Source organism: Coffea arabica, chromosome 2e (assembly GCF_036785885.1).
Source record: "Coffea arabica cultivar ET-39 chromosome 2e, Coffea Arabica ET-39 HiFi, whole genome shotgun sequence".
Taxonomy (NCBI): Eukaryota; Viridiplantae; Streptophyta; class Magnoliopsida; order Gentianales; family Rubiaceae; genus Coffea; species Coffea arabica.
Window position 1 is genome coordinate 741,610 of NC_092313.1, and position 20,289 is coordinate 761,898.

General features: G+C 39.5%; 3 protein-coding genes across 6 annotated transcripts; 2 read left to right on the forward strand and 1 right to left on the reverse strand.

The window, feature by feature from the left end:
- The first annotated feature begins 1,299 nt into the window (after positions 1-1,299).
- Positions 1,300-4,931, forward strand: LOC113729866 (transcription termination factor MTERF5, chloroplastic). 3 transcript variants are annotated; one of them, XM_027254163.2, is made up of 4 exons: positions 1,300-1,551; positions 2,644-2,693; positions 2,826-3,040; positions 3,122-4,931. In XM_027254163.2, the coding sequence occupies exons 1-4, from the start codon at positions 1,445-1,447 to the stop codon at positions 4,271-4,273; spliced, it is 1,524 nt and encodes a 507-aa protein (XP_027109964.1). In that variant the 5' UTR covers positions 1,300-1,444; the 3' UTR covers positions 4,274-4,931. The 3 variants fall into 3 exon arrangements, with proteins under 3 accessions (XP_027109964.1, XP_027109965.1, XP_027109966.1); XM_027254164.2 differs by having other exon boundaries at positions 2,826-3,044; positions 3,153-4,802; XM_027254165.2 differs by having other exon boundaries at positions 1,464-1,551; positions 2,784-3,040.
- Positions 4,932-5,260: 329 nt separating this feature from the next.
- Positions 5,261-6,548, reverse strand: LOC113729868 (small heat shock protein, chloroplastic). The gene is made up of 2 exons (XM_027254167.2): positions 6,080-6,548; positions 5,261-5,934 (listed from the first exon to the last, which is right to left on the reverse strand). The coding sequence occupies exons 1-2, from the start codon at positions 6,384-6,386 to the stop codon at positions 5,489-5,491; spliced, it is 753 nt and encodes a 250-aa protein (XP_027109968.1). The 5' UTR covers positions 6,387-6,548; the 3' UTR covers positions 5,261-5,488.
- A 1,800-nt stretch (positions 6,549-8,348) lies between these two features.
- On the forward strand, positions 8,349-11,171 carry LOC113729869 (protein IQ-DOMAIN 18). Of its 2 annotated transcripts, none has more exons than XM_027254169.2 (5): positions 8,349-9,004; positions 9,115-9,432; positions 9,514-9,735; positions 9,828-9,956; positions 10,094-11,171. In XM_027254169.2, the coding sequence occupies exons 1-5, from the start codon at positions 8,867-8,869 to the stop codon at positions 10,766-10,768; spliced, it is 1,482 nt and encodes a 493-aa protein (XP_027109970.1). In that variant the 5' UTR covers positions 8,349-8,866; the 3' UTR covers positions 10,769-11,171. The 2 variants fall into 2 exon arrangements, with proteins under 2 accessions (XP_027109970.1, XP_027109969.1); XM_027254168.2 differs by having other exon boundaries at positions 8,356-9,004; positions 9,112-9,432.
- Positions 11,172-20,289: the final 9,118 nt, after the last annotated feature.

A 20,289-nucleotide genomic window follows, 5' to 3' on the forward strand; every position in this document is an offset into this window, starting at 1 on the left:
AACTCCTTATGATCACCACTATGGATTTATCTGTGTAATTTTTTAGGTAAAAATTTATTTATTAATGCAATGTGTTCTTATTTTTGTTGATTACAATAATATATTATTTTGTTGCTCAAATAATATCGGAGAATAAATAAATAAAATTTTGCAGTGGATTGTAAATGGGTAAGATAACCAAAATCACATAAAATTATGTTCATTTAACCCACATAAATCATCCATTTTTATAGTTTCATCCCAACTCACAACTATAGCTTCCTTGACTTTACCCTCCCAAATCCTATACTTCTATCTTTATACTCCTTTTACTACTTAGGATTCATTACCCTATTTTTACCCTTCCCGGCCCTATACTTCAATCTTTCTATTTCTTTTATCATTTAGAATTCATTATCTCACTTTTCAAATTTTTTTTTCAAATAAACAGTTAGAATTATAGTTATGAAGGAAAAATAATTAGGCATAACTTTGGTGAAATACTACTATTTTTTGTGATGATCACCCAAGATAATCGTTTAAACAAATATTTGTTTTAAAATTTTTGATAAACACTCCAAAAACAAACATCTAAATGCCCTTTTTATTAATTTATAATTCATATCAAAATTTTGTTTTATGTGCACTTTCTGATGTACGTGTTATATGTGAAATTATCCAGATGAAATTTTGCGCATGTAAAAAATTATCTAGGTGACGTTGTATGTCAGAATGTTTATTTCATTGGTTGGAATCATCATCTAATAAGATAAGTTTAAAGCTAAAAAAATTAATTTAGTTGCAGAAGGTAAAATGGTTAAAGAATGGCTATAATTGGATATGTTATCTGAATGTTTGACAAATCTATGTATATACTTGGAAGGACAGTGCTAAAAATGTTACTATATAAATTATTAAAAAATGAGACTAATCATATTATTCCTCAGATTTGACAAATCAATATTGTTTATCATGGAATAAAATGGGCCAAAGTGATAAAGTTGTAATGGGGGTGAATGATTTTAACATGAAACTAATCAAATGTCCAAAATTATTTTCTTTACTTATGGAAGAAAAAAGGATATAAGTTTGAAAACAAACTATAAATGATTTATTAAGCAATCATTTTAAGTGGGAAAGAAAGTTTTAAATTTTAAATTTGAATTGTTATAGGATTAGTTGTAAATCACACTATTTCAAAATTTTTAATTGAATTTATGTATTAAAATAAATAAAAAATTTAGAAAAAAATATGGAAGATTTGGAAGACATCAGGACGCCTTCATTAAAACCTCTCTTGCAATAATATATAGATTTGCCGCATCAGCCCCTCGAGAAATCTTGGGTCTTTTTGCCCGTGCGAGTGGAGAGGAGGCTCTGAACTTAAAACTGGAGCGTCCAAGCTAGCTGGAGGAAGAAGAAGACAAGCCCTGCTGGCTGGCTGCTCAAATCTGAGACCTATGCCATGTTGAGTTCTCTTTCTACCTCCTCCTGGGTTGTCGTATGCAGGCAACCCCTGAAAAAGATCTCAATTTCTGCGGTGTCCACGAGTTGGAGGCCATTTTATATCAGGTTTCTTTCAAACTATTTTCTTAGTTATTTCTCTCACTGCCTTGTGAAACACTATGACTTCTTTTGTTTCGGGAAGCTGGGCCTTGGATTGCGTTTTTCTGGTTCTTAAAATTTTGAGGTTTAAGCATGAAATTCCTGTGCAACCTTTTTCTTGAGTTAAATCGACTGTAGAACGTGTGTACGCTCTGTTGACATATGGGAATTGTTTTGTTTGAGTGCAACGAATATTATGAACATTTTGCTTTATTATCCAAATGCAACTATTTCAGTATTTTGCACTTAAGAGATATCTGTTCCAAGTACTGCAGGCAGGACCTTTGTTCAGGAGATAAAAGTTTTATGTTAAACTTGCAAGGTGGACTTTGTGGATTTTTACCACAACTATGTTTTTTATAGGTTTAATAGGCATGAACCAGTTTATTCAATATTATAAAAATAAAATAAAAGATCGTGTCTAGGTTGGTATTTAGTTTATTATCCACAATAGTTATCGAGTCATCTAATGGTGTAAAATTATAGAATAGTTAATAATACACGTAAACTATAAGACCTAGTTTCTGATATATACAATAAACAATTAATTTGTATTTAGTCAAACGAATAATTAGTTTGCTTGTAATTCATATGGTTAGGCATATAAGTGGAGTTCAATATTAAGCAAATAAGATTTATTTGAAAGGAAATACAAATAGCACCATGTTTTGTTTTATGGTTCCATCATAGAAATGGTGAGGGCAGCTGTAAAAAATTTCATACTTTCGAGGGCAATGGTGGAAGAACCAGATAGAATATTTTGAAATTCCTCCCCCCGGGGGTGGGGGAGAGTGGGGCAATTACAAAAACTCTAAACTTTGTATAGGTTTGTATGGGTTGTTCTATAGCTTTTAAAATATTGAGGTGAAGGCAATATGGCTCCACCCCTGACTGCAAGGTTGAGATATGTCTTTAGCCAGAAAAAAAATGGAAATGACTACATCTGTATGGAGCAATAGAAAAAAAGATTGAGATGTGTCTGTAGTATGTAGCATGTGTGGATACCTTTTATCTTGGTTAATTGGTCCATAACCCACGCATCATGATTTATTACTTCAGGACTCATTCTCGATCTCCTCAGCGAGTTCTTGTTTGCTGGGCAAAATATGGTGAGCTACTGAAACTTTTTACCTCTTTCTACACGACACCACCATCAAATAGGCTAATTCATCCTTGGTTTGCTTGCATGAATATGTTAGTTCATCATTGACAGAAGAACATTCTTATATTGGTTTCATTAGCCGCTGAATCTGGAGTAGATGGATCATTCAGTTTGAGGATGGTGCCTCCTAGCCTGTTAGCTGCAGAAAAAGAAGAAGCCAAGGCTGTACTGACACTATTCTTAAAGAAGCAAGGGTTGAGCAGTGCACTGGCTGCTCGAGTAATTAATAAGTCAGATGCTTTTGTTGATCACCTTGTCTCGCAACTTCATTCTGTTCACAAATCTCGCTACCTAGTAGGTTCGATCTTAATGTTGTTATTGCTTCTTTAAAACGAAATTGGTTCAGTTCTCCAGTGCATGGAGAACTGCCTTCAGTCTCCCAAACTAATTTTCCTTGACACTGCAGGACGAGAACTTACAACTCTTGAGATCAGGGATGCTCTTATTCCTTACCTTGAAACCCTCCTTGAGGAATATGGTGGAATCCTGGTGGATGTGGTAGAAAACTTCCCAAACCCACCTGTGAAAGAAAGTATAGAAGCAAATTATCAAAACCCAATTACTGAAGAAAATTTGGATACATTAGTTTCTCCCTCTAATGCCATCCTTGATAGCAAGAAGCTGAAAGCCTTGGCTCGGGTAAGTGAGATTAGCCCAGCGGGAAAGTTTCCTGCACATGTTTGCTATCTAGTTGAGCTTGGAATGGACCTGGAGGCAATTAGGGAGGTAATACGCAAATTCCCGGCTTTTGCCTACTATAGTTTGGACAGAAAAATCAAACCACTGGTTGAGTTCCTTCTTGATCTTGGCATATTGAAATCAGATATTCCAACCATCATTAGCAAAAGGCCTCAACTTTGTGGGATTAGTCTCTCTGAAAATTTAATCCCCACCATGACATTTTTGGAGAACCTAGGGGTGGATAAAAGGCAGTGGGCAAAAGTTATATACCGCTTTCCTGCCCTTCTTACTTACAGCAGGTCAAAACTGAAAGGAACTGTTGATTTTCTTTATGAGGTTGGTCTCTCGGCCGAAAATGTGGGTAAGGTTCTAACTCGTTGCCCAAACATCATAAGTTACAGTGTTGAGGATAAGCTACGGCCTACAGTTGAATACTTCAGCTCATTGGGGATTGATGTTGCGCATCTTCTTCAACGGTCTCCTCAAACATTTGGACTTAGCATAGAAGCTAACTTAAAGCCTTTGACAGAATTCTTTCTGGAAAGGGGTTATAGCATAGAGGATGTGAGAACCATGATTTCTAGATATGGGGCTCTGTATACTTTTAGCGTGGCAGAGAACTTGGTCCCCAAGTGGGAGTTCTTTCTTACTATGGACTATCCCAAGTCAGAGCTGGTTAAGTTCCCTCAGTATTTTGGTTACAGCTTAGAAGTTAGAATAAAACCTCGATACGCAATTGTGAAGGAGCATGGGGTTAGGTTACTACTGAATCAAGTGTTATCGCTCTCTGGTCCCGAGTTTGATAAGGCTTTGAGGAGAAAAGTGAAGAAGAAGCATAACAACTAGTATTCTCGTTGATTGGAAGGAAGACCTCAAATGGACTGTATATAACATCTTATTGCTAACTTCCACCTTTTATGGTCTTGAAGACAGACTTGCTGCACTATGTACATCATGCATGCTTTAAGAGATGATCGAAATAGCAATAAGCATATGCTTGTCCAGGTTGAATGGTTGAAGCAAGGAAGGAAATAATGCAACAGCTAAGTCTCCTTCCCCCGCCCTATTAACGTCTTGTTACTTTTTTAGGCCTTGAAGGTGCAAGACGTAATTTGGAAATGGGAAAAGTTGTATGTTGTGAAAGGGAAATAACATTTTCACTACTGCATTTTTAATTTTTGAATTGCTGGAGCTGCTATTGTGTGTGCGTCCAAAGTCCCTGTATGCTTAGATATTTGCCTTTTTCGTTTGCTCTTATAAGCTACGGCTGTGTCATTCACGTGTATCTAAGTGCAAAGGAATAACTTTTATTAAAGAGTGCAAGACCACATATAACATCAGTGGGCTATTCTACTGGACGGAATTTAGAACTCAATGTGCGGAGATATTTTTTTTCAGGATTTGATAATAGTCGTTGCATTATTAGAAATGTTGGAATTTATTCCCTTCTGTTCGGTTATAATAGCAATGTTGCACTCAAGTTGCAGCAACCTCAGTTTTTCTCTGTGCTTCCTGAATCAGATAAGTTCATCAGAAAAGATTGTATTCTCTCCTCTGGAGGACTAGGTGCTTTTTCCCCTTAATTTCCTGTGAAAATTTACACTTTTTAAGTATCCACTCTGATGATTGACCTTATAAGGATGCTTATGTGATAAAACTCTGGAACTAAGGTAGCCCAAAATATGTTTCCTGAATGAGCTTCTACTCTGTGCACAAAAGTCCCTGTCGAGGAATTTAGCTCGATTTATTTGGACAAATAGTGAATGTGTTCTTTTTGTTAATCGGACAGTTCTTGATGTCTTCATTATCCAGGAAGGACTTGGATCAAGCGGAGGAGGAGCAAGTTATCGGGGCGATATTATTGTAGATAACAAACCTGCATACTTTTTACTTTTTGTACATGCTAAAAAGTACAGCAGTGTGCATGCCATGGTAGTAGTTACATGCAGATATCCAAAACTTGAACCACCTCCGCTGACTATTATACCTTTCCAGTAGTATATCACTAGTAATAGCACATGATTGGCAACCACGTATAATAAACACGACACCTGAAGCTTTTCATTTGATCTCTACGTCAACGACCTTTCTCTCCACCTGTCTCTTAGGAATGGAAATGTAAAGAACTCCATCCTTGAGTTCTGCTTTAACTTTGTCGGTCTCAGAGTCTTGTGGGAGTTGGAGGCGAGTGTCATATGAACTGTAACTCCGCCGAGTCCATGCATCATCGTCTTTTCGGTCTTCCTTGCTGCGCTCGCCTCTGATAACGAGGATATCATCATCCTCCACGGAGACTTTGACGTCTTCCTTGGAGAGTCCAGGCATGTCAAAGCGCATCTTTATTTCACGTTCATCTTCATGAATGTCCCAGGGGGAGCGAACCTGCCCCCCTGCCGCCCCCTCGTTAATTCCCATTCCGGGGAATGTCATGGCGTCGTCAAATAATCTATCCATCGTGTCCAGCAATTGGCGCATGGTTCTCTTGGGAGATAGCGGATCGAGAAAACCTGTTTAAGTTGTTAACCACAGAAGGCAGGGAATCAAACCAGAAAGGGAAAGAGAGAGAGATTAGTTTCCTTTTCCCCCTTTTAAACTTTTACAGAAGGCCAAGGGTGAAACAGGGAATCATGCGGTAGCAGTAGTACTACTTACCGAAGGGGGAGATGTCAACGGGCGCCAACCTGCGAGGCCTTCTTTGGACGGCGGTGTCCTGATTTTTGGGTTGGCTACTGACATGTTGCACGTCGAGCGCGGCATCTTTATGGTCGCCGTTGGCCTGAACTCTCACAAGAGAGAGTCTGGATGGACTCTTGACTCTAAATGGCGCAGGAGATGGAAAGAACACAGAACCCGAAGGAGCAGTGGCTAGTCTTGAAGAGCAAGCGGCAGGAGCGGCAGCAGCAGGGTTGTTATGGCGTGCCAGGGGAGAAGAAGAACATGCAAGAATCTTGGTAGCCATTAAAAGTTCGCAGTTCAAAAGAAACTGAGAAATGGGAAGTGATAGTGAGCTCTTTTTTAATATCAAGCAATCAAGTTGGACCTTGTTTCTTCTACTTTGGCTGAGGATGAGGGGAAGGTAAACAAATTTTATAGCGGGGAATGAGAAGAATATCGAGGAATCTTGAATACTTGAGAATTCAGAATTGATTAGATGGACATGAAGACTCTGGACTCCCGTGTCCAGCTTCTTTGTCACCTTGTCCACGTAATAAAAATTTTATGAAATCACGTTCCTTCGCGAATAATCGGACGATTAACGTCGAGGGACACCCTCTTTCACCTTTGTCTTGTAATCTCGTCGTAGTCAAACGTATTATCATTATTTCTTTTTCAGGTCCTTTATTCCTTAACCGTTGCTTTAAACTTGTCTAAGCCATTTGTTAAACTTTTCAGCCGATTTTCTTTTGGTACCGCGCGAACCAACGCTTTACGCATCTAAATCCACTAAGTATGTCTGGAGGAGCACTGGAGTCTCTCTCTATTTTTTATACTGTAATATATATCCAAATGTACGGGTGATATGTGTTTTCATTTAGGAATAATTTCAGAAACCTCCCTTGAGGTTTCAAACAATTTCACTTGGCTGCCTTCAAGTTTAATAAATTACAGGTAGAATTTATTCTCTGCTTTTGAGATATTAATATTTTTCAGGTCATAAGATATTTGTAATGGTGGTTTTAGGCTATATTAGCTTGTATTAAAAAGGTATTTGAGTATTGAGATTTAATTTTGGGGTATAAAATTGGCTATCAATGGTATGTGTCTGTGTTTGTGTTTGTATCTTTATTTTTTTGCATGGCAAGCATTGATGTTGTATATGCAATTTGAGATCTTTTAAATAGTTATTTAGATTTGAAACTTATGGTTGGATGGTTGTTAAGAATTAGGTTTGTTGATTTGTGTAAAATGTGGAAGAAAATGATTGAATATACTATGTTTTTCTTTCTTAGTTTTGTGGAAAAGGACAATTTAGGATTTTTGAGAAAAAATCTAGCTTGTTGGACTTACATTATTATATAAATAGTAAAAGTAAGGTAGGTATATGTAATTTTTAAAACTTTAGGGGAGCTCTCTGCAATTATTAAAAACCTTAGGGGAGATTTGTGAAATTATTCCTTTCATTTATTAATAAAAGTTAGGATTAATCAAACAAAAAAGATCTTTTTTTAATAAATGAAGATATTTATCATGCATTTAAATGTGCATAGTAAGAAATGAAGAGAAAATACACGGAAGAGAAACATTCGTGAATATAGCAGTGGTTCAAGGATCAATGCATATATGTAATGATATCCATTAATTCCGAACTAGGCAGAATGGCGGAACGCTATTATCCTTGTTGAGTATCTAATTTAGAATGCAGTGGCCTCATTTCCTTTCTTTCTTTCTTTTTTTTTCTTACTCTTAGGAAAGTCTGGAACTTTCAAGTAGGATAATTTCTCCCTCCTATTTAAACTCTACATTTGTGGCAACTTAGCAAGGGTAGGGGTGATGAAAGTTGACAGGGAGTAGCTCGCGACCAACTTGATTAACAACTTGATTCGAAACTCGTCGTTGAGTACATGAATTTGTTTAGGCTTGAATGAGATTTTGAATCGAGCTTTTGAATTAAGCTACAATTTTATCGAGTCAAGTTCGAATTTCGCCTTAAATGCTCATTCAAATTCTAATTGGAGCTCGAATATCTCAGAAAAATATCGAATTCAAGCTCGAGTACACCCTTAGGCTAATGATAATCAAGTAACAGAAAAAGTCAAATCCCGACTATGGACTCATTCAATAATACATCCGTTTATATTTTTTGTCCTCCTACTTGGCCAATCCCTCAAAGTGATCCCCAGCCAACCCGATTTTGCATGAACCTTCAACCAGCACTACTAGTGCAACTTTTGTGTTTGGATTGTATTTTCCGTCATTTTTTATGAAAAAATTACTGTAGCGATTTGATATATGTGAGGGAAAAAGGTGATAGAAAAATGTGATTACGGAAAACGACAATATTTTCCGACGGAAACAAGCAATCCAAGCAAGGCTGGCATTGCAGGTCATTTATTTGGAAAATCCCCAAGAATCGCACTAGCATTGGTCAGCAGAATTTTTCAAGTTTTGTATTTTTCAGAGCCACAAAGGAAAGCGTTCGTTCATGCTGTGATGTTTCTCTCACAGCTTTCAGCAGTATCGAGGAGAACAGGCATTCTTTCTTTCGTGTTTGACGAGTGGGTAACATTACACTGTGAGTGCTTTGCAGTTTGCATGCCACAGCGGGCAGTCGACAATTTTCTGCTTTCGCAGCTGGCCAATTATTAAAGTTGCGATATGCAATTTCCGTTCCTATATACCGGGGACTGCAATTCTTTTCGCTCGCTGGATCTTATTTCCTTCGGAGCCCATAGATTCCCTCCATTGGACCAGTAAACTTCTTCAAATTACAAACTGTGCATGGGGAAGATTGGAGGAACTTCTTGGTTAAACGTGGTGAAAAAGGCTTTCACATCTCCTGCAAAAGACCGACACCAAGATGAGAAGAAGAGCGGCAAAAGAAGGGATCAGGAACATGACCAACAAGAAGAAGAAAAGGTAAACAATATCAGATTAGATCTCATACAAGCTTGACGGAGGTCAAAGTAAATGGTGATTGCAGAGTTAAAATCAAGTGCTTTTCTTCTTTTCTTGTTTCTTCTCAGAAGAGGGGAAAACGAAGATGGATTTTCCAGAAGCCTTGGTCTTGCGAAACAACAATACAGCGTGATGAAACCCAAAAAATGAACTTGGCCTCAAATGCATCAGCCAATATGTCAGGCGCAAATCTGGCAGGGACTTCTGCACCAGAGATGGCCCAGCAACAATGTGCAATTGGTGTGGCTATGGCAACAAAAGTGGCTACTGAAGCAGCAGTTGCGACGGCAGAGGCCGCTGCAGAAATTTTGAGGCTTACTAGGCCTTCCATTTCAGATGGACAGCGGCGCGCAGCTATTTTAATTCAATCAGCCTTCAGAGGGTATTTGGTAATCTACTACTCCCATTTTGCACGTTCTTGGAAGTTCAGAAACTAAAGCAAGAGCTGATGAATATATTCCTGTTTTTAGGCAAGACGGGCACTACGTGCACTTAAAGGGCTTGTAAAGCTGCAAGCCTTAGTAAGAGGCCATAATGTCCGCGAACGAGCAAAGATGACACTCCAATGCATGCAAGCTCTTATCCGCTTGCAAGCTCAAGCGCGTGATCAACGAAAGAGGCTATCATGTGAAGGATATATTTTTCGTAGTGATGCTAACAGCAAATGGGGACCTCTTACCACGGCCAAGAAGGTTAATGTGATTCCTAAGAGATGTCAATAAAATCCTCTCATGCTCCTGTTGCTTTGAGATTTTGATTAGCTCTTTCATAACTCTGCGTGCAGTCCAGGGATGCAAGGGGTTCAGTTGATGGTCAATACCCACCGCCAATGTACATCCATGACCTGTTGCAGGAAACAGAAGAAGTTGCTTCAAAACCTGGAATGCATCTTTCTCGGGCCTTCTCTCGACAGGTTTTGATCTATTTCTGTTTTTTCCTCGACATTTTTTTTCATCTTTTGGTACGACATTCTTCAGCTGAAAGTCTTAAACAATGCATCTTACCTCTCAATACTTTGAAAAAAGAAACCTCTAATGTTGTCACGAATAGATGTGGAAAACTGGCAAAGCTCAAATTTCACTGGACAAAGCAGCATATGAAGAGAACCCCATATTATACGAGTCATTTGACAGGATAAGTAAGCAGCCCAAGGAAATCAGCAGAGCCTCGTGTGATGAAAAAGATTCCGTTAACATTGTTGAAATGGACAGCAGCATCCGACCTTGCACTTATACAGCTCAGAATCTCCCAACAAGACAAGCTTGCAATTACCAGGACTGTCGACACTGGCCATCCTCTTTCACAACTTCATCTCCTCTCCATAGGATGTCCGAGTTGTCCATCCAACCACCTGTTCCTCAATCCCCAGTGAGAATAAAACCTCTCAAAATGCAGTCAGCTAGCCCACGTTGCCAAAGAGAAGAGAGATACAGTCCAGCAGCTCACACTCCAACTTGCTCCAACTTCTCTGTTCCTGCACATAAACCAAAGTACATGGCAGCCACGGCATCAACAAATGCTCGAGCTCGGTCATCAAGTACGCCAAGACAAAGGCCTTCAACCCCTCAGACTGAAAAGAGGGGATCAGCGAAGAAACGACTGCTATTCACAGCTCCAGATCCATACAGCGATGTAGATATTACTCCCAGATGGCATCACTCGTCGAAGAACCCCATATGTACCAACATTGTGACCTGTGTTCTTGAGGATCAGCAGAAGTCATAGATGTGTTCTTGATGCACTGACGAGCTGAGAGACCTCTCCAACTGATGGAAGTAAGGAGATAGCTCAGATCAGCTGATCAAAGCCGCCAAAATAACATGCAGGGAGAAGAGTTCAGACAACTGCAACTTTAGTTGATCAACAAAAGCGCGAGTCATTGATTTTCGAATTGAGAGTGTCAAAGATTTTCTGCAAGTGGTTTGGGGATGCATGTACAACTGAGCACTAAGTAAGTATTAGGCCTGTTAGTGTTAGCACTCATAAACTTCTCGATTCTAGTTACTTGTTTCTTTTAGCTTTAGACTTTAGAGAGTGACATGTGAATTCGTTAAATTCCTAACAAACCAAAGTTGTTAGACGCATTGTTCTCAACCTCATTCCACAATGAGTATTAATCTTCACGGGATGAACCAGCCAAATGATGATTAACCTGATGTCTCGAATTCAGATCCTGAAGAGGTTGAAGTTTCATAGAAGAATTTAGTACAGGCATCCACACTAGTCTCAAGAACGTGTATCAAAGGCTTCTTAAGAAGCAGCAAAAATACAACGTTCATGTCGAATTGAGGAGTCAAATTAACGGCCGACTAAGCTAACATCCCGCTTCCCTCTCTCTGCGTGCGCGTGTGTGTGTCTCTCTCTATATATGTATATGTATAAATATATATATATATATATATATATATATATATATATATTTGTTCTGCAGCAAAGTTTGAAGTTTATCCTCCTCAAACTTTTGACCACCAAGTTTCCTCGATAGCAAGCCAGAAGGTTAATAAGTAGAAATTGCGAATTAATTAAACAATCCATATTCAGGTGTGATCTTGGAACCTCGTACATGCCCAAGTCGGAGTGGAAAGCAAGTAGCATGCAACGCTCAAATGTCTTAAAGTTGTACAATGGAAATGCAATCCGGCCACAGGGCAAGTGATTCACAATCAGAATAGTCAAATGGACGAATATGCAAATTGTGTCGTTCGAATTTAATTAATTTAGACTTGCAGCAGTCGATAGAAGTTTTGGTATGGTAGACGACAATCTTTCACTTTCAGTTCTCTTTTTCGTCTTGCCCAGAAAATCATCTATCATTTCCATAAAACAGAATCAGAATAGAAAAATAAACAGATGCTGGAACGATTCTATTATTCACGGCACACCTAACGGTGTCCTTGAGAAACCATCAGCAGTTAACAGCCCTACAGCTAAGATGTAGTATATAGTACGCGAAACGAAATGGCCCCCATCCACTCCGTACATACGACTTTTTCTCACCCATCAACTCTACATTTCCCTTTTTTTTGTTTTTGTTTTTTTGGGATACCTAAGAAAAGTTAGTAGTGAGTGTGGGAAAGTGAAGAAAAACAAGAATGACTGAAGTAGTAAGCATAAGCATCAGAACAGTTTCAAAACCATCCTTAGCAGTTGTTAGTAGTTGATACTACTCTTATTAGTAAAAGGGTTGGTTTTGTTTGGGTTATTATATGTCCCTACAGCAAAAATCCTAATTTGTGTCCGCAACATCACAAAGACGCGACTCAACCTTCTGAGCCCAAATATGCTTTGCATTTGATGCCACACAAGTTGCTTGTGCGCTTACTATTATTAGCAGCAGGCTAGCAGCAGCATCACACAAGTTGTCTAGCTAGTTGGATAGACAAACTAACTATAAGCCTTCATCACCTATTTTGTTCTACTACACCAATTTTGGATATACATATATATATCATGAAGAACATTTGATCAAGTGATGAATCATCTCTTTAAAATGCAAATAATAAATTAATATTTATATTAAAATAAATATAAGTTAGAGAGAGAGAGAGAATTATCCAAATAATTTTTACAAAGGGAAGAAACTAGCATCATGTCCCTCGAATATGGAAGAATAAAAAAGAAAAGGAAGAAAAATGGATAAGGAAGCGCAAAATAGTTAATTCAAGTAATACCAAAGGGTATAAAAGACTTTTCATCATGCTCTAAGGAGGGCAAAACCAGACGCCAACGCGTACGCAGAAGCAAAAGGGTAGGTAGATATTTTGCAGACAAATAGCACGTCAGTGCCCCGTTTGCATCTTATTTCGCAGTAGCCTGAACCCTGAACTTAACGGGGCGCTAGCCGAAAAAATGTATTTTTCAAATCCCCCAAAAATTCACCTGAAAAACCCCCATGTGGCAGTCAGATATCGAACCCTGCTGCGGGAGTTCAACTCCCTGACCTTTAACCCCCCATATGGCTAGTGTTGGTTCTCTCTGGATTCCAGCAACAAGCATGTTTTTTTTTTTTTTTTTTTTGGGAAGGCAACATATTTGTTTATGCGCTAACGAAGAACCATGTTCAGTTCAGAGTAAGGGGGAATATCTTACCTAGCCTGGCTGTTTTAGAACATGTTCAGACTCATCCATTCATGCTTTCCAAGAAGATTCAACTGGAATTGCTTCCCCAATATGACTGCACCAGACGTGTCAATCTTCTTAGCATCCAATTGGCTCTTTTCTCACCAATGTTTTTTTTAAAAAAAGAAAACACTCTCTCGTCCCACAAGGGTTAAAGAGCTACGAGAAGATCAAATATTACAAACATCAAGCACTATACAAAATCATCAACACTCAATTGTAATAGCTTTTGGAAACACCAGTCGCTTGTTCACCAGGGATTTTCTTCCTTTTTTTTTTTTTTTTTTCTATTATAGCATCTGTATCTGGGAGCCTTTTTAGAAACCAAAAGAAAAGAAAAGGTTCGTTAATAGCTAGATTGTATAGCCCGAAAATTGAAGCAAAACGCTATTAACTACCTTTACACCACGGAAATTAAGAGAATTCCAGAGGGTGCACACTAAGACGACAAAGGAAGCATCAAGAAATGCATCTTTCCAAAAAAAAAAAAAATCTTTAAGCCTAAAAAACTCGTCTGAGAAACCGAAAGCAACCACAACTAAGGAATCAAAGTTATAGACTGTTAAGAAATTAAAATGCTTGACCATCTTTGCAGCCCCTTAAACTCTCAATTAAGCCACTGGAAAGCGACGACCTCTGGTGGAGCAGCCGAAGCCGCTAGAGTTGGGCTGTTGCAGACGCTGCCATCAGAGTGAGAAAACAACGCTCTTTGGAAAATGCCAGTCGGTGATGAAACCGTGGTTGCCGGAGGGCTGACTGAGTCGCCGTTACTAGCGTATGGAGATGCTGGATTTGATCCACAAGCGACGGAGTTAGGCTGCAAAACCTCAGCCAGTGGCCCACCTGGAATGAGAGGCAGCCAAGAAACAGGGCTATCTTTGGGCGTGGGCATACGGGGACGAGAATCTTCGTCCAGTCCCATCCCTTCATCAAGTGCATTTCCTGCCGCCATAGCCATCGAAAGCGTGAGAGAAGAAGGGGACAGGCCATACCCTTTTGAAGATGGCACCGAGGACTCGTCAATTGTCTTTAAATCCCCATTTGACCACGCATCAATAAAGCCCCTAGGAGGACAGTGCGGGTCTATCTGAGGCTGCTTCGATGCAATTAAATCAGAGTTCAGGAACGCATGGTAGTACTCATCATTCCGGCTGTGGATACCCCCCGGGTAGGCAATTTCAGTAGCATAAGAAAACAAGTTCAATGGCCCCTCTTCACACATTAATGAATTGATCTAAGTGGCATCGCGATTCTTCAAATCTTAACACGTATAGTAATTCATGTTATACAAATTGATTTGCATGACCTCACGCGACACATGTCAAAATTTGAAAATGATGCTTCGTAGGAGAAACCTATTGTAGAGTTGAAAGTCTGAAGTGATATTATTATAATATCATCTTCAATAACACTTTAAACCCACTCAAAACTATTTATGGTTACTTGGTAAATTTCATTACTCTCTTACTACTAGTAATGTAATTTCATAGTAATCAAGCCTATGATTGAACTCTTGATTTTGAAGCGAGTAATTTGGTTAAATTACACACCCATATAACTAAAAAACAAAGAATGGGTCAATCACTCTCTTCCTCTCACAATCTGTTCTCAAAAGTCTAAACACCAGTCTTCCTTGTGCGTTCGTAAAGGGAAAATCAAAAACAAAAAAGAAAATAAAAGAAATGAAATTGAAGCCCGTTAGGGATAAGGTGGGGGGTACGCCAGTTACTTGTTTCTTGTTTGTGCGTTTGGTCTTCCTTTTGGGCAGTGGGAGATGAGTAATAAGTTGCGGGTGTCTAATGCAAAAATAAAAGGCTCCGTCTGAATTGCTTTTTTTTAAAAAAAAATATTGTCAAAAATTGTATCATAGTATTTTGATATATGTAAAATAAAGAAACGATCAAAAAAATATGTTTACAAAAACTATAAAAAAAAATCTTTTTTTTTTTTTGTCTAATGCAAAAAAAATCTTTGAAAGAGTACAGTCCAAATGAGGCCCAAGTCATTAATGTGTGAGGAAGGTACGGGGCATGGGCGGGGGGCTTTTATGAAATTATGAGTTAGTAGTTGGGCAGTGGCAGACTCGAAGTGGTATCTCTTGGAATTTAATTTTAATTATTTTTACTTTTGTGGGCCGGGGGGGGGGGGGGGGGTTGGTGGGAGAATAGAATATGTGTTTTGCCGCCATTCTCGGCCTTTGCTTTGCTTTGCTCCCATGCTTCCAACATTCGCACCGCAACGGTGTAGAGAAATCTCTACTGACCACAATAAAGGCACTCAGCTTCCAACGTCTCCCTCTCTCAATTCTTCGTTCTTCCCTCTCTCCCCTATAATTTCCACTACAGATCGTTTTCTGACTCTGACAAAGCTTGACCACCGTACCAAGTCCCCACTGTTTTCATTATTTTATTCCAAACAAGGATCAATCCTATTTAATTTTTTTCTGACGAGGGCCACAGCGATTTATCTGTCTCCAACTCCCATTCCTCTCTCATAAGGTACATGAGATGCTAATAAAAATAAGGGATAGTATCAGAAACCTTCCCTCAGGTTTTTCTTAAGGGCAAATTATCCAATTGGCCATTGAACTCTTTGTCTAAGTAAAAATAAGTCCCTATCTATTTTTTGCTGACTCTAAGCCCTCGAACTTGTAAAATTGGGAACCTGTGGCTCTTTTAGCCAGTTTCTCCGATTTTGCAACCGGAGGACCAATTCACACGAACGCCAGTGTGCTTCTTCAAAGGGCATTTTTTTCCGCATATTCTAAACAAAAAAGGCATAACTCCTCCTCCTTCCCTCCACTGGCTTAGAAATCAACGGGGAATACAATGGCCAAAATTTCCCCAAATGCCCGCCTAGACTCGTAAACGAATTTCCCAAAAACTACTGAATTGGGTAAAGAAAAATAAATATGCTCAAAGATGCAAGACTTAGGCTCCGGATGAGACATCAAACAAAGGGGTCCAATCCCGTCTTTATCCACAACCAATACCTCACCAGGCATCACCTCTATCTCGTAAGTAGCTTCTATCAAATCCAAAGCACAAGTCTCCGAGGCAACGAACGGCTGGACGTTCTTCAGCATGGACGCGCCTGCGGTGGAGTATCTGACATGGCCAATGGCCATGTCACCGGGAAGCTGGGATAGCTTGGACTCGTTAAAGACATCAGAAACCAAACCAACTCTAGTAATCGATTTGAGGACGTTGTCATGGACGGAGACGATGCCGGCACCTTCTTGGCGCGGTGTTGGAGCGCGTGGAGAGCTAAATAGCACAAGCAAGAAGCTTCGGGGTCGCCATAAATGCCCACCACGCCGCACTCCTCTCTGGGTTTGTCGTCATAATTGTTGGAGACATCGGAGACGATGTCGGAGATAGGATTCTTGGAAGCGGCTGAGACTACCGGTCCAGTGGACTTTGCGGGTGTGGGTGACGGGGGTGGCAGGGTTTTAGGAGGGTTTTTGAGAAGGAAGAACAGAAGGGTTTGTCATGAGGAGAGGTTGTAAGCGGAGAGAGCTTCTGGGAGGCCGCGGTTGTTGCAGTGGCGACAGAGACAGCCATGGGATTGCGTGGGGGTTGCGCAAGGAAGAGTAAGGGAGGTGAGGGAAATCAAATTATGTGTGCCCTTTTCGCTTAGAATATGCGGACAAAAAAGCCTTTTGAAGAAGCACACTGGCGTTCGTGTGAATTGGTTCTCCAGTTGCAAAACCGGAGAAACTGGCTAAAAGGGCCACGGGTTCCCAATTTTACAAGTTCGAGGGCTTAAAGTCAGTAAAAAATAGATGAAGCGCTTATTTTTACCTAGACAAAGAGTTCAAGGGCCAATTGGATAATTTGCCATTTTCTTAATGTCATTTGACACCTTCGGAATTGTAGAAATATCACTTACCGCTTCTAGTCATTATAAAAAGATTATATTAACCTTTATTTGACACATAATTCACAACATATCAAATAAATAAAGATAAAAAATAAAAATAAAAAAGAAACGAAAGTCACTTACTTATTTTTTCTCTTTTCTTCCTCATTCTCTCTTACTCATTTTTTGGACGATTATGCAATATTTTATTTGTAAGTTATAATAAATTGAATTTTTTTTATTTTTTTATTTTGTGTGATTGTGATAAAAGTGGAGTATGATTTATTTGCTTATTTTGAGTTGATTTTTATAATGATTGGTGCAATTTAATGATTTAAGCAAGGGTTGAGAAGATGTTGAAAAAAAATATAAATTCATAAGAAATTGATTTTGAGCATATAAAGTTAAATTGATGCAAGTGTATTTCTTTTCATTTTTTTTATTTTTCAAATTTATATTTTTATGGGTTATAACATTATGATGTGGTAACACTATACTACAAGAAATTGTTTCTGAGATAATGGTTTTCTTGAAGTGAACAAAATGATTTAGGAATATTTTTATTTAGCAAGTGAAAAGGGTAGTTTATGATTTTTAAAAAATTTGTTACACAAATAACAAAAGTAAGGGAGGTAAGTGATATTTTTAAAATCTTAGAGATACCATGTGATATTAAGAGAAAGGTCAATGGAGGTTTCTAATATTATTCATAATAATAATATGAAAGTTGGGGCTCCGTTTTAAGTTCAAATGCTGCCATGTCTGAGTTTGGATTGTGATATGTTTAAATTACTCTTGCTATTGTAAATTCCTATCAATCTTATAAGAAATGAAATATGATTGATGTTTATAAAAAAAAAAGATAGTATGATAGATGATTTCTCTCTCTCTCTCTCTCTTTTTTTGGCCGAATGATGGATGAGTTCATATGCAAACTTCTTTCATATTACATTATACATAGGACAAAAATTTAATACTACTTTTATTAACTAAGGTAGGTTAGGATGGTCATCCCGGCTGGGTCTTATCCGAAACGACATTCCAATCTGGTCTTAGGTTTAACCGCAACGTTCACCTCGGCTACCTAGTGACCTTGGAAGACCAAAGTGAACGTGATATTCCCTGTCACCTTAAAAGCGAAGTGATGAAGTGACGACCGGGTCGTGTCTCAGGATTTCACAACTGAAAAGCAGTGGATGTGACCTCTGACACTGATCACTGCTCTGACACACTGCCTACTGCCCAGAGTGGTCTAATCAAGAGGATGTGCTGTCTTAATCAAATGTTTAGGGACCTGGACCGCACGGTCTTTCCCTTCAAATTGTCCTCTATAAATAGGGGAATCTCCCACTGATGAAAGGGGGGGATGATGCTGGTAAAAAGCCTAAATTATTTCCAATCATCCTTGTACTATTTTCTACTCCCGAACTAACTTAATCTTCGGAGGAGAACTGGAGGAAATAACCCCATCTCTATCCATCCAAGCAGGTGATCTTCCCTTGGCTACCAATCCGACTCAGTGATTGCTCCAGATATCCGAAGCAACTCACCTGGTCATAAATCACCTCTTCAATTGGCGCCGTCTGTGGAAACTTGAAGACATCAAAGAATGAAGCCTACGCGTTCTAAGAGCAGGAAGGTTCTCACTGTTGGAGCTGAACCAAGTGGTGCAGCTCAACAAGGGGATGTCCCCGAAAGACAAGGATCCCGGGGAACTTAGCCCGCGAATGAAGAAGCCATTACCCGAATGGCCGAGTTCATGGCTGAGAACCCTAATATTTTCGAAGTGTTGGAAACGTACTTTAAGGGGCAAAGCAAACAAAAGGCTGAATCCTCAAAAAGAAAATCAGATGGATCTCCTGAGATCCCATTCGATGAAAAATCTGATATGAGACATTCTATTAGAAGCACCCTGAAGCGAGTTTCATCCAAGGTTACTTTCAAGATTGCCTCTCTTACCAAGGCGTTTTCACGCGGTTTGTTGGGGAAGCGAGCCGAGAAAGAACCTCGACATCCGGGAAGGCTGGAGGTAGACTATATGAGGACTCCACCTTTCACGGATGACATCAATGAGGAAAGACTCCCCCCAAACTTCAAACTTCTAACCATATCCTCTTATGATGGATCATCTCCATGCTTTTATCTCAGCCTTTCGGCTATACTGTATACTCGACCCGGTTATTTTTCGAGCCTTTTCGGTATTCTTACAGAGGACTGCTTGAAAATGATTCTGGGGTTTAGAATCTAGGAGCATATCATCCCTGGGAGAGTTGGTGGATAAATTCCTCCACCGGTTCGTCTTTTTCAGGCCGGTGACTAATACCTCGGCTTATTTGCTAAATATACAGCAGAATCCGGAAGAGTCCCTCCGTTCCTATGTACAAAGGTTTCACATTGAAAGTGTACAGGTATATAGGACTCCACCTTTCACGGATGACATCAATGAGGAAAGACTCCCCCCAAACTTCAAACTTCTAACCATACCCTCTTATGATGGATCACCTCCATGCTTTTATCTCAGCCTTCCGGCTATACTGTATACTCGACCCGATTATTTGTCGGGCCTTTTCGGTATTCTTACAGATGACTGCTTGAAAATGATCCTGGGGTTTAGAATCTAGGAGCATATCATTCCTGGGAGAGTTGGTGGATAAATTCCTCCACCGGTTCGTCTTTTTCAGGCCGGTGACTAATACCTCGGCTTATCTGCTAAATATATAGCAGAATCCGGGGGAGTCCCTCCGTTCCTATGTACAAAGGTTTCACGTTGAAAGTGTACAGATACCTAATCCCAATGAGCAGGTCAATATAGCCACTTTCACCAATGGGCTCATCGCCAAAGTGTTCAATAGTGGGGTACACAAGAAATACCCCCGTACATTTCGAAAACTCTGATGAAAGGTCGAAAAAGGCATACAGGCTGAAGAGTTGAATCGCATGAAGAGAGAGACCCAAGTGGCTCGCTCAGGACCCGATTCCCGAAAGAAGAAGGAATCGAGTCGAAATGATGCTGGCACCAGCGGCGGTCTCCAAAGTCCTAATCGAGATCATCGAAGCATTTTCGACAGGATAGCCAAGGGAAAGTCATCTATCCCAGATTCTGAACTAACTCCCTTGAATGCTAGCCGGTCTCGTGTACTCTTCGTGATGGAGCAGAATAATCTCGGACGTGCTCCTACAAAGATATACGGGAAAAGGGATAAAAGGAACTCTAACTTTTATTGCCTGTACCACCGAGATGTGGGGCACGAAACTGAGAATTGCAA

Excerpts from the sequence above, each read along its gene's own strand:
- LOC113729868 (XM_027254167.2), bottom strand. The coding sequence starts at position 6,386 with ATGGCTACCAAGATTCTTGCATGTTCTTCTTCTCCCCTGGCACGCCAT. Across the intron at positions 5,935-6,079 it reads CGTTGACATCTCCCCCTTCG|GTTTTCTCGATCCGCTATCT; the intron begins GTAAGTAGTACT and ends CAACTTAAACAG.
- LOC113729869 (XM_027254168.2), top strand. The coding sequence starts at position 8,867 with ATGGGGAAGATTGGAGGAACTTCTTGGTTAAACGTGGTGAAAAAGGCT. Across the intron at positions 9,005-9,111 it reads ACCAACAAGAAGAAGAAAAG|AAGAGGGGAAAACGAAGATG; the intron begins GTAAACAATATC and ends GTTTCTTCTCAG. Across the intron at positions 9,957-10,093 it reads CTCGGGCCTTCTCTCGACAG|ATGTGGAAAACTGGCAAAGC; the intron begins GTTTTGATCTAT and ends TGTCACGAATAG.
- LOC113729866 (XM_027254163.2), top strand. The coding sequence starts at position 1,445 with ATGTTGAGTTCTCTTTCTACCTCCTCCTGGGTTGTCGTATGCAGGCAA. Across the intron at positions 1,552-2,643 it reads TGGAGGCCATTTTATATCAG|GACTCATTCTCGATCTCCTC; the intron begins GTTTCTTTCAAA and ends TTATTACTTCAG. Across the intron at positions 3,041-3,121 it reads TTCACAAATCTCGCTACCTA|TCTCCCAAACTAATTTTCCT; the intron begins GTAGGTTCGATC and ends AACTGCCTTCAG.